This window comes from Lissotriton helveticus, chromosome 4_1, assembly GCF_964261635.1.
Source record: "Lissotriton helveticus chromosome 4_1, aLisHel1.1, whole genome shotgun sequence".
NCBI lineage: Eukaryota > Metazoa > Chordata > Amphibia > Caudata > Salamandridae > Lissotriton > Lissotriton helveticus.
The window spans coordinates 1693491550-1693506108 of record NC_136063.1 but is presented as its reverse complement, the minus strand read 5'-3'; the positions used below and the strand labels follow the sequence as shown (position 1 = coordinate 1693506108).

The window sequence follows — 14559 nt, the reverse complement described above, 5'->3', positions numbered from 1 at the left end:
AAAAACTGGAAGGAGAGAGAACCGGGGTAGGGTGTTCGGAAAATGTTTAATGATTTTTCTGTTCTCTTGCTTTGTCTTTGTTTTTTTCAGCAATAACCTCTAATGTGGTAACCCTGTATGTTTAGATAACATGATTGTTTCTTCCTTTTTGTAAATATGTATGCTAAAACTTGATGAATGCTTCTCAGTGCCCTGTACAATAAAAAGGGGGGGGGGGAATCGGAATAAAAATCGGAATAAAAATATTTATTAAAAAAAAAAGATACCAGCTATAGCAGGTAATGAAGGCTTATGTTTCATAACCTCTAGCAGAGTTCGTCTTCAAACCATGAGCAGGGTAACTCAGTTCTTTATAAATCAGCTGCTGGGGGTCCTTTCAGACTGGTGGCAGTAGAAGTGTCAAGCTGTGGAAATAATTATCAATAGTATTCACACCACAACCAAGGGTTGTCTTTATGGTCAGGTATCTGTTTATCTAAGCTGTATTAGGAGTTTCTTACTTAACCCCTTCCTCGTCATGAGTTGCGCCGCTCGCATGCTCATGACGAGCTCAGCTCGTCATGTAACGCGTTTTTTTTAAAAACGCCGCACAGCGCGAAAAAAGCCGCCGCACGCATGCGGTTAAAGGGTTCAAATAATGTGTGTAACCAATATGTCACTCCTATGATGAAAATTGCATAGGGATATATATATATATATATATATAACACCTACTGGCGGTCGCCAGTAGGTAGTTATAGTTAGGATTGGCTACCATAGGAAATACGCAACATTCTATTGGGAATAACTCTGGCGCCGCTTGAGGAATTTGTGTGTAATTTTCCAAAATTTTGGCCAGCTCCGCTGCGCTCCTTCCCTGAAAGTTTCGGGGGGATTCGTGAAGTGGGGGCTGAGAAAAAAGGGGGGTCCCAAAACGTGTTTTCCCCATGTTAATTTCCATAGGACGGTCTGACAAGTCTAAAGCCAGACCCGCTGGACGGAATTACCCCAAACTTGTAGGGACTGGTACGCAGATGTGCCTTTGCTATATTTGCTGAAAATTGCTCCAGTGTTTTTTTTTTTAAATTAACTTCAAAAACACATATATATCTATAAGCGCTCTCCGAGCGCTCACAGGTGCGCGTACCGGGGAGCGCACCCGGCGCGCTACGGGAGTGCGCGAGCGGAAAGCTGATTGGCTGTCGGGTGTCTGTCAACATTCTAAACAGTCCGGAGAGTCCGCCATCTTGTGTCTCGGTAGAATCGAGACGCAAGAGGTGAAAAAGAAAGGGGGAAATAATTAAAAGGGGGCAGAGTAGACACCCCTTGACCCCCTAGGTTTTCTGAGGGGGGTCTAGAAGGACCCTGAAGGGAAAAAAAACTTTTTTTAAATTTTTTTTTAAAAATCGCGGGGTAAGCGCTGGGTACGCTCTCCGGTACGCGCACCCTGAGCGCACCACGGGGAAAAACAGTGTGATAAAATAGAGTAAAAAAATTATGTAGAGTGTTTAGAGGTAAGTTAGCTCTGAAAAGAGCTGTTGTGTTAAGTGGGTGTTTTTTGTACCTACAAGTAGGTACCAATGCAGAGTCTTATATTCAAGAGGAAAACTCTATTCCCCTCATCTGTAAAATGCACACCATCTCTCCTATAGATGTCTTGCATGTTGTAACGCAAGTTGTTGTGGTAAATGGAACCCATACCATAGTCTCTGAGGTAAGCAGAAACAGATTTATTCACACGTTTCCTTGCTTTCTCAATCTGTGGACAAAATTGGTTGGACCAGTTCCATTTTTGCCTTTGGCATATATTAGAAAATACCAAGGCAGTTTTTGGAAAAAGTGACATCAATTGCCCAAAGATGTCCTTTAAAAGCATTTCCAGACCTACACCAGTCAAAGTGCCTAAGTCATTTCTACCACAGTGCACTATTAAAAGGTCAGGGTGTGGTAAATGCATAAAGGATTTTACCAAGGTATCAATTGGTGAGTCCTCAATCCTCTCTGTCCAATCCATACAATGTCCACATTTGGTAAATCAAGATTGTAAATACCTCCGTTAGCTGCGTATTTTTGACTCCAGTGGACATAGCTATGACCCACAAACCAGACTTTTGTCATTGTGAAGGTAGATGTGCTTCAAGTCAGATGAGTTGTGGAAATGAAATGGCAGTTTGATTATGAAAAACAGTGGTTGTGAATCAGTGCAGTTGAATAACCATAAATGATTGGAGCTTTGTTAAAAATCTCCACTGAAAATTAGGGTGCATGTTTTTTTTTGTAAGAAGTCATTTCAATGGTTGAGAAAAAGTCATTTAAAGAAACATTGCATTTCATTAGCTAGTAGATTGAGGGGTCAAACAGCCTTGAAGGATTGTTTTGCAACATAGTATGATGAACTTGTGAACTGTGTGCTGGTTTAAGAGGGAGTTACCATGGTTACAGGGTAAATGAGCACTGGGGGGATGGGTGAATGTTATGTGAGTTTCAAAGGCTTGAAATGTACAACCAATTAAAATGTGCAGTTTGGTTTTGAATTTGTGTGGGAACAATTTTTATTGGCTATGTACAAGAATATGGGTCTGAAATGATAAAGAATCTATGCCATTATTGAAAGGCTCCAGTGAAGGTAGCATTATTCAGAGATTCTGCTTAAGAATATCTATTGACTGTGACTGACACTGTTTTACAAAAGCATTTTTAAAGGCGAGTAATGATTGTTTTAAAAAAGATAGAGAGCTTAAAGATTTTTGACAATTATCATAGTGAGTGTCTGTGTGAATTAAGGAATCTAGGGCCCGATGTAGGTAAAAGGCATTTACCTATTTTAAAATACCGATTTTTACCGAATCGGTATTCTGAAATCGGAAAATGAGATGTAGAGAAAAGAAATCGGTAAAATACCGAATCGGTAAAAATCGGTAGCGTGTTTCGATATTTACCGAATCTGTAATTACCGATTCGGTAGATACCGAATCGGTAATGACAATACAAGCCTATGGGCCAAAAGGGCCATAGGAATGCATTGGAAAAACCGAATCGGCAATTACTGAATCGGCAATTACCGAATCGGCAATTACCGAATCGGTAAATACCGAATCGGCCGGCAAGTAAAAGTGAAACCAATTCAAACAGCCAATGAGGTGGAACCACCCTCCCCCACCCTACCAGGGAGTGGTTACCCAGGCAGGTGCAACTCATCAGAGCTTTCTGGAGAGGCAGCCAGAGCTGAGCAGTGAGAGGGAGCAGCAGAGAGAGTTGGAGCTGATTTTGCAGACAGTGAAAATGGCAAGCAGCTCAGAGAGCCAGAAGGCTGATAGGATGCGCAAAGTGAAGGTTAGCAGCATGGAGCTGCAAGTACTGGTGGAGGAGGTGGCGAGGGTCCACAGGCAGCTCTATGGGAGGCTGTCCCTCACAGTCCCAGAGTCTACCAAGAGGAAACTGTGGAGTGCCATAAGTGAGAGGGTCAATGCAGTTAGTGTGACCCCCAGGAGCCTGGAGGACCTCAAGAAGAGGTTTTATGACATCCGGAGCCTCACCAAGAGGAAATTATCAGAGCTCCACAAGCAGGCAGGTCTGACTGGTGGAGGCAGGAACCCCGCGCCCCCCCTGACTGACCTGGAGGAACTGGTGGCCACGACCATCGAGACGGAGAGTGTGGTGGGAGTAGGGGACATGGACAGCTCAGCCAGAGCTACAGCAAAAGGTAAGAAGCATGCGCAGCATGACACACCCAACCAGACACCTCCCCTATAGCCTCAATGTACAGTCAAACCCCAGTCCAGTACTGCTAGCACCATACATGAGCAATGCATAATGTGAAATGTAGTCAGCTAATGTAGGAACATTTGTCAGTGCACATTAATCTGCAAGGCACTTGAAAAAAGAATCAGAGTAATGAAAGTGACATGTGCAATGCTTTTATTTTAGTGACTGTAAGACATTTGCACTCAGTTCACAAATGCTTCTTTATACCTAGGGGCAACATCAGGCAGTGCAGGCAGTGGAGCATCAGCTGCACAAGCGACAGCTCCAGCGACGGCGCAGAGTGTGGTGGCAGGGCCAAGCACCATGGATGCCTCGCAGGAGGAGGAGGACAGCAGTGCCATGTTCAATGAGGACGACCCTGTACATGCCCTCGTTTTTCCCCACTCCCCCCAACTATCACAATCCCCCCCATTGGTGTTCTCAGCTGAGAACTCCCCCTCACTGTCCCAGCCAGCACCTGCCACATCACCAGCCAGGAGGAGTATTGTGGCCCCATTGACAATCATGGAGGGAGCTGCGGGTCAGGCACCAGCACCCACACCAGCGACACCTGTAGCACAGCAGCCCACCCAGCAGGCCAGCACCAATCGCCGACCACGCACTCCCAGCAGTGCATGTCCATCAAGAGAGGGCACAGTGTTCCAAGGCCTTGAGGGGAGCATGGTGCGAATCCAGCGCCTGCAGGCAAAATCCATCCTGGCATGCCACCGCCAATTGCGTGCACACAACCTGCAGATGATAGAAATGGCAAAGGGCTTTGGTGAGTTGGTGGCAAGCAACAAGGAGGTGGCACAAACAAACAGAGACATTGCCACAGGAATGGGACGCATGACTACTGCCATCACACAGCTTTGTGCCAAGATGGAACATAATGAACACACAAGGCGCAGGGATGCCCGAGTACAAAACAGGGCAATTAACCGGCTTGCCGCCGCAACGTCCCAGCTATGTCGCCGAAGGGTAAATTTGGAAGAGAGCCTGACACAACAAACTGCGGAGGCGACCAGGGGCATGGCCAAGATCACCAGTGCCATGGAGGCCCTCATCATTTCCAATACAGTGGTCAATCCTGCCCTGGACGTGGCCGAGGCTGGGGACAGCAGCAGCCGCAGCAGCCCGGCTAGCGCTGTGTCAGAGCCGCGCAGGAGCAGCAGGCGCTCCGCAGAGGCAGCAGGCCATGCTGAAGGGGGTGATCAGCATCCCAGTGGCACTGTGAAGCGCCTCAGAAAATGACTCTGCCAGTGTGGGTGAGGCAACCCGGGGCATTTCCAGTCCCCACATACAATTTCCTATTTTCACTTGTTGCACATCAGTGCTTGAACGTTCTTCCTACATTAAAAAACATTTTTTTTCACATCCATAACCTGTGTGTTCATCTGTACTCACTCAGAAATAGTTGTCTGTTATTTCCTCCCGTCTGTATCTGCCATCACTTGGTGTTGACACTCCAGCAGGTTGGGTTTGTGGCACAGCAATGTCGTCGTCATGGTCCTCGTAGTCTGATAACTCTACCTCAGTGCCCTTCTTGACCGCAAGGTTGTGCAACATTGCACAGACAGCAATCATCTTGCAGCAGGTGATGGGGGTATACTGCCTTGCACCTCCACTCTTGTGCAAGCATCTGAACCTGCTTTTCCAGATGCCAAAGGTCCGTTCTACAACATTCCTTGTGCTTTTGTGGGCCCAGTTATACCTCCTTTGGCTGGGTGTTGAGGGGTTGAGGTAGGGGGTGAGTATGAATGAGCGGAGGGCATATGCACTGTCGCCTAGAAGAAAAAGGGGTAACGTTACTCACATGCATACATGTACTTCACACTGCTATTTTTGTTATGGGGGTCTGACAATGTGTCTCACCTAGGAGGTATCCTTCACCAAATTCCCCTGCCGTCAGCCGTGCATGGATGCCGCTGCTTTGAAAGACGTAGGAGTCGTGGGTACTCCCTGGGAATTTTGCAACCAGGTCTGTGATGACGCACTTAGCATTACAAATCACCTGCACATTAATGGTGTGCGTTGACTTCCGGTTACGGTATATGTATTCTGTGTCAGCAGGGGGGCAAATCGGAATGTGCGTGCCATCAATGCAGCCAATGATGTGGGGGAATCTTGCCATCTGGTAAAAGTCTGCTTTAGTTTGTACCAGTTCCGCATGGGTTGCAGGGAAGGAAATGTATTGGTCCATCCTCTGTATCATGGCGTCAAGGAATCTGTGGAAAAACCTTGACAGGCTGCTCTGGGCCACCCCTCATGCCACAGCAACTACACTTTGATAGCTGCCAGACGCAAGCAGGTGTAGGCTGCATAGCACCTGCACTTGTGTTGGGATTGCGTGTGCCCTTGGGGTGGGGTGGGCCAACAGTGGTTGGAGGTCCCTGATGAGGTCAGTGATGGTGTCTGGGGCCAACCTGTACCTCTGTAGGATCTCTGCTTCTGTGAGCATGCACAGGGTCACCCTCTGCCTGTAGACCTGCTCCTGTCTCAGCCATTCCCTCTCTCCTTCCTCCTGTAGCCGTCTTGCAATGACATAAAATGCCGCCATGGTGCAAGAAGAATTGCATTTTGGGTCCGTTTTTATAGGTTGCACCTGGTTACCACCTGATTCCAATCCATGGTAAATACAGACTCTTAAATACCGATTTTTAGGCAAAATCGGTATTTCTGAGCTTACCTACATCTCACTCTTCAATTTTCACACTTCTTATTTACAGAATCGGCATTTTACCGAATCGGTAGAATTACCGATTCGGTATATTTACCGATTTTATGTTAGCGATTTCCGTAAAATTACTGATTCAGTGTTTTTTCCGAATCGGTATTTTACCGAATCGCTAACATACAGAATCGGTAAATATACCGATTCTGTATGTTAGCGAATCGGTAAAATTACCGCTTCTGTGTTTTTTTCCGAATCGGTATTTTATCGATTCGGTTTAATTACCGATTCGGTAATTTACCGAATATGACGGATTTCGGACTCCTACATCCCGATAGTTCGATTCCGCTCGGTAACGGCCGAAAATCGGTATTTTCGGCCATTACCGACCGACCTACATCGGGCCCTTAATTTTTACCTTTTTCCATAATGTTAGCTGTGTGTTTATAAGGTAGTCTTATTTATAAATTGTTTTTATGCTTGGATTCAATGCTGGTTTAGAAATTGTGTAATGGTTTCATTGGACTTGTAAATATGCTCCTTTTTTTGAAGTGCCTTGTGCAACCTTTAGCATGGGTGGAAGCAGTGAATGTATGGTGAGGGATATGAATAGCAGATAGAAAACCATATGAAATGGTATGCGAGATGCATAAAGTATTTCAGTAATGGTATCAATTGAGATGGAATATAAGATAAAGAGGAGCATATTTACAAGACTCTTGCGCAATGTTTGAAATGGGTGCAAGCAGAAAATGCATGCAGAATAATAAAATTGGCACCCAGAGAAGAATATGAAAGGCTGTGAGAGATGTTAAAGCTTTTTTTTAATGGCATAAATTGAGATAGAATATACAAAAAAGAGAGGCATATTTACAAGCTGCGTGTGCAATCTTTGACATAGCTGTGTGTTTAAAGGTAGACTACTTTATAAATTGTTTTTTATGCTTGGATTCATTTTTTACAGCACTGGTGCGTCACAAAAAGTGACGCACCGGCGGCGTAATAGTGACGCATGGCCTCATAAATGAGGCCTTCAGTCTTCTACTCATGCGTCATATTTAATGTATGACGCATTATGTCGCAAGGAGTTACAGATACATTAGTATTTCTGACGTATCTGTAAGCGCAAAAGTGATGCATTGCTGGAGTGTGTCACAAAGGTGACGCAACTCCAGCAATGCATCCTTTCACATGGGGCCAGCCCCATGTGAAAGGGCCTGCGTCACTCTTACGCTTGCTGTGAGGCAGGCGCAAGATTTTGACGCAACGGTGTCCTAGATTTCACTGCGTCACTTCTACGACCCTTTCTTGCGTCAATATGCCCCCTTTGCATACATTACACCTGACGCAGGTATAATGTGGCGCAGGGGTTTACAAAGTGACGCATCTACCTAGATGCGTCACTTTGTAAATATGACTCAACATGGTGCATTTTTTACAGCACTGGTGCGTCACAAAAAGTGACGCACCGGTGGCGTAAAAGTGACGCATGGCCTCATAAATGAGGCCTTCAGTCTTCTACTCTTACTTTTTCTTTCACTTTCTCTGTTTCTTCACTGCCTTACTCACCTTGTCTCACACTCAATTGTCTTTATCCAGTCTGTATCTCCACTCTTTCCTAAACATCACTGCTCTTTTCTTACCCTTCCACACCAGCGTTCTTTTACTACATTTTCTTCACTTATCCGCATTCCCCATGTTCACTCTCCTTCTCCTCACTCTCCTTCCCCACACTCACCTTCTTTCAGTCCCCCTACTTCACTTCCCTTCCCCTCTCATCCCTTTCTTTGCTTTCTCACTCATTTTCCTCTCCTCTCTCACTGCACTCCACTTCAGTTACTCTTTTTCATTTTTTTAAGAATACAGCTCTTTGATGATAATTGGAGGTAGTTCTGAAAAGAACTTTTTTTTCTTCTTTTTTTCTTTTTTTTTAACAAAAACAAAAACAGGGAATGGGAAACTGCTCAACAGGAGCAAATAAAATAATCAACATTAGGGCTGGGGACGGCAGCGGTGGTTCTCTAATGCTCGAACCATGAGCATAGCACTTTGTTCCCCATAACAAAGTAGCTGATCACATTTTCTGCATTTAATTATGGCTTCATTAAAAGCAGGCTGAATATTAGGGATCAGCTCTTCTGGTCGCCCCCTCACCGATGTAGTTGGTCCTCCGGTTGAAGTAGAGGCACCATCCCTGGGAGCCTCTCGTGCCAGAGCCCTGACACTCTCCCGGGCATAGTTCTGGGGATGCCTTCTCTGCACGTGGTGAATCATGGTAGAATTACCAAAACTGTACTTCCTTGTGGGGTCTCCTCTGGAAAGTACGGTGTGGCAGATCTTACATTCCACCTTTGGAGCATTTACTTTCTTACGTCCCTCAGGTATATCAAAAAATTTCCAGATAAAATGCTCCTTAACTCTAGGCTGAGGAACCTCTTCATCTATAAATCCTTCTGCGTCATCACTGCTGCTGGATGCTCTGGCAGCCATGATAATCCAACAAAGAGTAAGCAGCAAAAAGACAGGTCTTGCAGTCACAAAAGTGAAAGAAGAAGTGAAGGAAATGGATGGGGATTTCATTCTTTGTAAAAAAAACTGTTAGCAACCAAAGAAAAGAGTTATTTTAAGGTCACATGACTTGACGCGCTTACGCTGCACGCACCGGAGCGCTTCCGGCGGCGCTTACGCGGCGCGAACGTAGGCGCTTCCGGGGGCGCTTACGCGGCACGCCTGAGTGACGTTTTGATAGCTTTATGGAAACGCAAAATCATTTTGATTTCGTAAATCAAAAATACTGCTTTTATAAGTATGGTACTAAATGTCTTGCATTATTATTTACTTTTCATACATATTTTTTTTTACTAACGCAGAAATAGCGCTCTCGGGAGAGCTTACCGGTGGGCGCACCCTGAGCGCTCCAAGACAAAATGGTACCGGTAAGCTTACCGGTGCGCGCACCCTGAGTGCACCAGGAAAAAATGTAAGAAAAAAGTATACAAACAAATAATTAAAAAACATATATACATATAATTAATTGTTGTAAAAAACAGCTAATGAAAAAAAATCGTAGGTTACAAAGTCGATATACAAAGGAATTAGCTTTTAAAAAAACTATGGAATTCACTGAAAAAACCATAGGTTTCACAAATGTTATAGTTAGGAATTAGTTTTTAAAAAACCTTTGAAATTCACTAAAAAAACCATAGGTTTCAGAATCGTTATAGTTAGGAATTAGCATTTAAAAAACCTTTCAAATTCACTGAAAAAACCATAGGTTTCACACCAGTTATAGTTAGATGAACATTTTACTCATACAAAACCATTGAAATTCCCACGTTATAGTTAGTTGGACTCACTATAACTCGCGCGCCCGCAATCCACTGCTGATGATGTCACATATTACATCATTCATGACATGGTCAGTGACATCACTGATGACATCTCAAATGACATCACTGATGATATCTCAAATGACATCACTGATGACATCATCCAGTGAATGTGTGTTTCTGAAAAGTAAAAATATGTTTTATATATTGAAGAATGAGTGTATGTATGAGTGTCTGGTTGAAGGATTTAGTAGGTGCGTGACTGACTGTATGAGTGAGTGATTAAATGTGTCTTACTGAATGCATTGGTTAGTAACTAAACTGTCTGAATGTGTGCATCAGTATGTCTGTTGTTGTGTAAGCTGCTGCATGTGTTGATCAGTAGCTATATGAGTAGTTATATGGGTTATTGATTGGTTGCCCAAATATTTGTATGTGAGGGCGAGTGTGTGTGGGTGGCTGGGAGGTGTGTGACTCTGTGCATATATGTGTGAGCAGTTGATTCACTTGGTATATGGGTTCAAGAGTGCATTTGAAAAGAGCTGTATGGGTGGTTGACTGTGTGCATGGGTGTGTTGGTGAGTGAATGGCTATCTCAGTGCTCCATGTCCAAGTAAGTACATATGTAAAACACAGTGCATGTGAGAGTTGACATATATAAATGACTATACATGAGAGCCTGTGATTGCGTAAGTGACTGTATGGATCAATGTGTACTTGTATCAGTGATTGTAAAAGAGAGTAAGTATGTGTTAGTATATGTTTGAATAAGTAACGTCTAGTGTGTAAAACTGTGTAGTTGAGGAAATGGGAGTGTGATTGATTCTTTGCATAACTGACTAGGTGTGTGAGTAACTCTGTGGATGAGTGTCAGTGTGTGAGTGTCTGTATAGGTGTATGAGTGGATATGATAGTGTTCTATTGATGAGTGACTGTATGTATGAGTGATTGTATGGGTGAATGAGTGGATGTGTGTGTAGACCTAGAAATCAGTGAGTGCGTATGTAGTTACTGGTATTGGTGTGTCAATGGTTTCAGGAATGGTAGTTTGTACTTAATACTGGGTGTATCAAAGGTTTGATTAGAGTGTGAGGAGGTGCATCGTATTATCACATGGATGATGTCATCAGTGATGTCATCAGTGATGTCATCAGTGATGTCACTGACCATGTCATGAATGATGTAATATGTGACATCATCAGCAGTGGATTGCGGGCGCGCGAGTTATAGTGAGTCCAACTAACTATAACGTGGGAATTTCAATGGTTTTGTATGAGTAAAATGTTCAGCTAACTATAACTGGTGTGAAACCTATGGATTTTTCAGTGAATCTATACTACTATTATAAAGAGAGAACTGTGTCCTTTGAGCCAGGTAAACTCGAAAAGTACACCACCAATCACAACACCCAATACAGCGTTGGAAAGGGGGGGGTCCTGTAGATGGACATAGGCTATATAAAAAATAAAAATAAACGTTATTTAAAAAATAAACAATAAAAAAAAGTAGTCCCTAAGAAGTAGCGCCGGCCGTGTGCGCTAACAACGTGGACGTGCATGCTGACATCATCTAGCGTGGGGAGGAGCGGCGGACAGCAGCGGTGAAGTCGGGCTGAGATACATGAAGCGCGGGGAGGAGCGGAACGTGTGCGGCTCAGAGAAGCGATGGGAGGAGGCGGAACGAGGAGCGGTGAAGTCGGGCTGATGGGAGGAGGCGGAACGAGGAGCGGTGAAGTCGGGAACAAGGAGCGGTGAAGTCGGGCTGATGTGAGGAGGCGGAACGAGTAGCGGTGAAGTCGGGCTGAGGTAGGTGAAGCACGGGAGAGTTGGGAGGAGGCGGAACATGTGCGGCTGAGTGAAGCGCGGGAAGGAGTGGAAATGTCGTGGCGGGCGGGGGCCAGGCGGGAGTACACGCAAGCCTGAAATGCGGCCCCAAACCCCTTCTGCCCCGGGCAACGCTGGGGCGGGCTGCGGGGAGGAGTGGAAATGTCGTGGCAGGCGGGGGCCGTGCGGGAGTGCACGCAAGCCTGAAATGCTGCCCCCAGCCCCCTTCTGCCCAGGGCAACGCTGGGGCGGGTTGCTAGTATATATATATATATATATATATATATATATATATATATATATATATATATATACATACATACATGCATACCATGCATTGTGGTAAAGGCTTTGCGTGTTAAAGGCAGTATTGTAAAGGCTGCTTCCCGGGCTGAGCATGCAGTGGCCAGTGTACTTTCCAGAACTTGAACAATGCAGGAGAGCTGTTTGGTCAGCTATGTTCATTAATGCTGTTCCCTTTGACCAGTACGTTTGTCCAGAATGTCTCTACACTCCAAGACAGAGCTCCCTCGTCCAGCTGCTTAAGGAGAGAACTAAAAGATCACCTGCGTGCATCACCTGAGGCCCAGGGCAAGGACTAAAACACTCTTTTTAATTGTGTATTGCAAAATAACATCTCTAAAAAAGATGTATACATTTTTACAATGAGGTAAAGGTAGTAACCAGATGAAGAAGACAGTTTTCATAACATAAAACAATGTTGTATTTAAATGTTTTTTACTTTATATGATTTTATCTTAACCTGTATAATGTATGAAATGTGCATGTTTTCTATTTTTTTCAGCCACTATACAAAATATTTAGACTTGATAAAATAAAGATGTTATGTGTATTTACTAAATAAATTATTTATTTGGGATGGCTTTCAGGTAGGTTTGACAAAACAAAAGTATTAAATGAGGCTCAATAATCTAAGCTAGTCAATATTCATAGAACAGGGTTTTATTTCCAATTGGGGCACTAACCCCTTTAAGATAAAAACAACACACTTATAAGGCTCATTGTACTGCATTTTTCAAAGTATAATGCAATCAAATTGGAATAGTGTTTTTTCAGAACTCTGCCTCTAATGGATCTCCATACCTGAACGTTTATGCGATAGTCTAATGGTATGCATATTAATATTCGTGTATCTCTGTAAAGAAAGGTATGTTGAATGTGATAACCGATCAGTCTGGAAAGAGCAGCTTTGTCTCTAATTGTGAGGGAAAACTCATCGGTTCACTTTGTGGCTTTTGAGAATTTTCCTCTCCTGCAAAGTCTTTCTTCAGGACACTGTAAACATCTTCAAGACTCAAGAAAAATAAAAGGGAATACCTTTTATCACATCTATATTGTGCGTGAGATTTTCTCAACATATATATATTTTTTTCAGATAATGAGCACATTTCTCAGAGAAAAAAAAAAGCAAATAAAAAGTAGCTGTCAAAAAATGGTTATTGTTTTATACTTGTGCTTGTGGTAAGTTTAAAGGTCAGAATAGACATATGAAAAATCAAATAAACTTATAACTGTAAGAGGAGGAGAGCTTGCTACAAATAGGATTAACGTTTGTTTTTTCTTTATGAAAGAGAGGTTGAAGATCAGAAACAAATCCGTTGTAATGAAAAGATACCTTTGTAAATCATCCCAGGACTGAAATTCGTTTTGATGGGACTTGGATGCTTTGACTTTACTAAAATGTTTGTTGGAAAAGAAATTACTTCCACAGGAAGTAACAAATTAGAAAGATGTTTTAAGTGCAAAGTTGTTTCCAGCCGAAAATCCACTCAACATGCCCTTCCGACACAATGTTTTTACAATCACTGGTTACAATTACTAGTTTGATGAGAATATAAAATTTGTGCTTTCAATCAATGATCACTTTCATAATGGAGCTGCCTTCTGTGTGGGTTTTTTCATGTAGACTGAGATTGGAGCGGTGAGGGAAAGTTTTATCACACCTCATACACTGGTATGGCCTCTCCCCTGTATGGGTTCTCTTGTGCTGGTTCAGATCTGAGCTTTGACGGAAGCTTTTTCCACATTCAGCACACATGTATGGTTTCTCCCCTGTGTGGGTTCGACGGTGTCGAACCAGATTTGAGTTGTCGCTGAAGCTTTTGAAGCATTCCTTGCACTGGTATGGTCTTTCTCCTGTGTGTGTTCTGATGTGCAGCTTGAGGTGAGAGTTATAGCGAAAGCTCTTTGAACATTCAGTACATTTGTAAGGACGTACCCAGGAGTGAGTTATCTGATGTTTAATAAGGTTAGATTGGTTACCAAAGGTCTTCTCACATTCTGTGCACTGAAATGGACGTTCTCCAGAGTGAGTTCGCTGGTGTATAATTAGAAGTGAATTTTTCATGAACTGCTTACCACACTGAGTACATATACATGGCGTGGTCACGGTATGGGTTTTCTGGTGATCAATGAGATGTTTGGGGTTCTGAAAGCTTTGCCCACATTCAGGACACTGGACAAAGCTCTCTTCCAAATAAATTCTTTCGTCCGGAAGCAATCTGCTCAGGCAACTTTCCTCACTGTTTGTATAGCTGTCTGGTATTTGGGCCTTGTTGTTATTTAATTGAGCAACTGGACCCATAATCTTTTTGAAACTTGTCTTGCATTCACTGAATGTATGCTCTCGAAGGTCTGAAGTGCTCTTCTTGTTCATATTGGAATTGTGAAGGCTTTCATGCTGAAACTTTTCTGCGGCTCTTTGAGAGTCAATTTCACTGACCTCTCCTGATAAGGTCTCAGGAAGATTTCCTCTCACAGGGCCTTTGGAAGGTAGCTGTGTCCTCATCTCTTGGCTCACTGGCCCATTACCTGGGAATTAAATTGAGAGTTGCAGTTATTAATTATTCACCTTGTATCTGTAATAAGTTAAAACATTTCATAATTATCTTTTTATTATGTTCCCCATAGACAGCTTATTTCATGGCACAATATTTAGCAATGCCTTACAAATTTAAAAAAACACCTTTGAATGTGTACAAATGTAAGC

At 43.4% G+C, this 14559-nt stretch overlaps 1 protein-coding gene across 4 annotated transcripts in view; it reads right to left on the bottom strand.

Moving 5' to 3' along the window:
• Window positions 1-12143: 12143 nt before the first annotated feature.
• LOC144829329 (uncharacterized) overlaps window positions 12144-14559 on the bottom strand; it is a 119956-nt gene continuing 117540 nt past the window's right edge. For all 4 annotated transcript variants that reach the window (XM_078688372.1, XM_078688371.1, XM_078688373.1 and 1 more), the window contains one exon: window positions 12144-14381. In XM_078688372.1, the coding sequence (XP_078544498.1) occupies window positions 13420-14381 (962 nt within the window). In that variant the 3' untranslated portion in view covers window positions 12144-13419. The remainder of the gene's footprint in view (window positions 14382-14559) is intronic.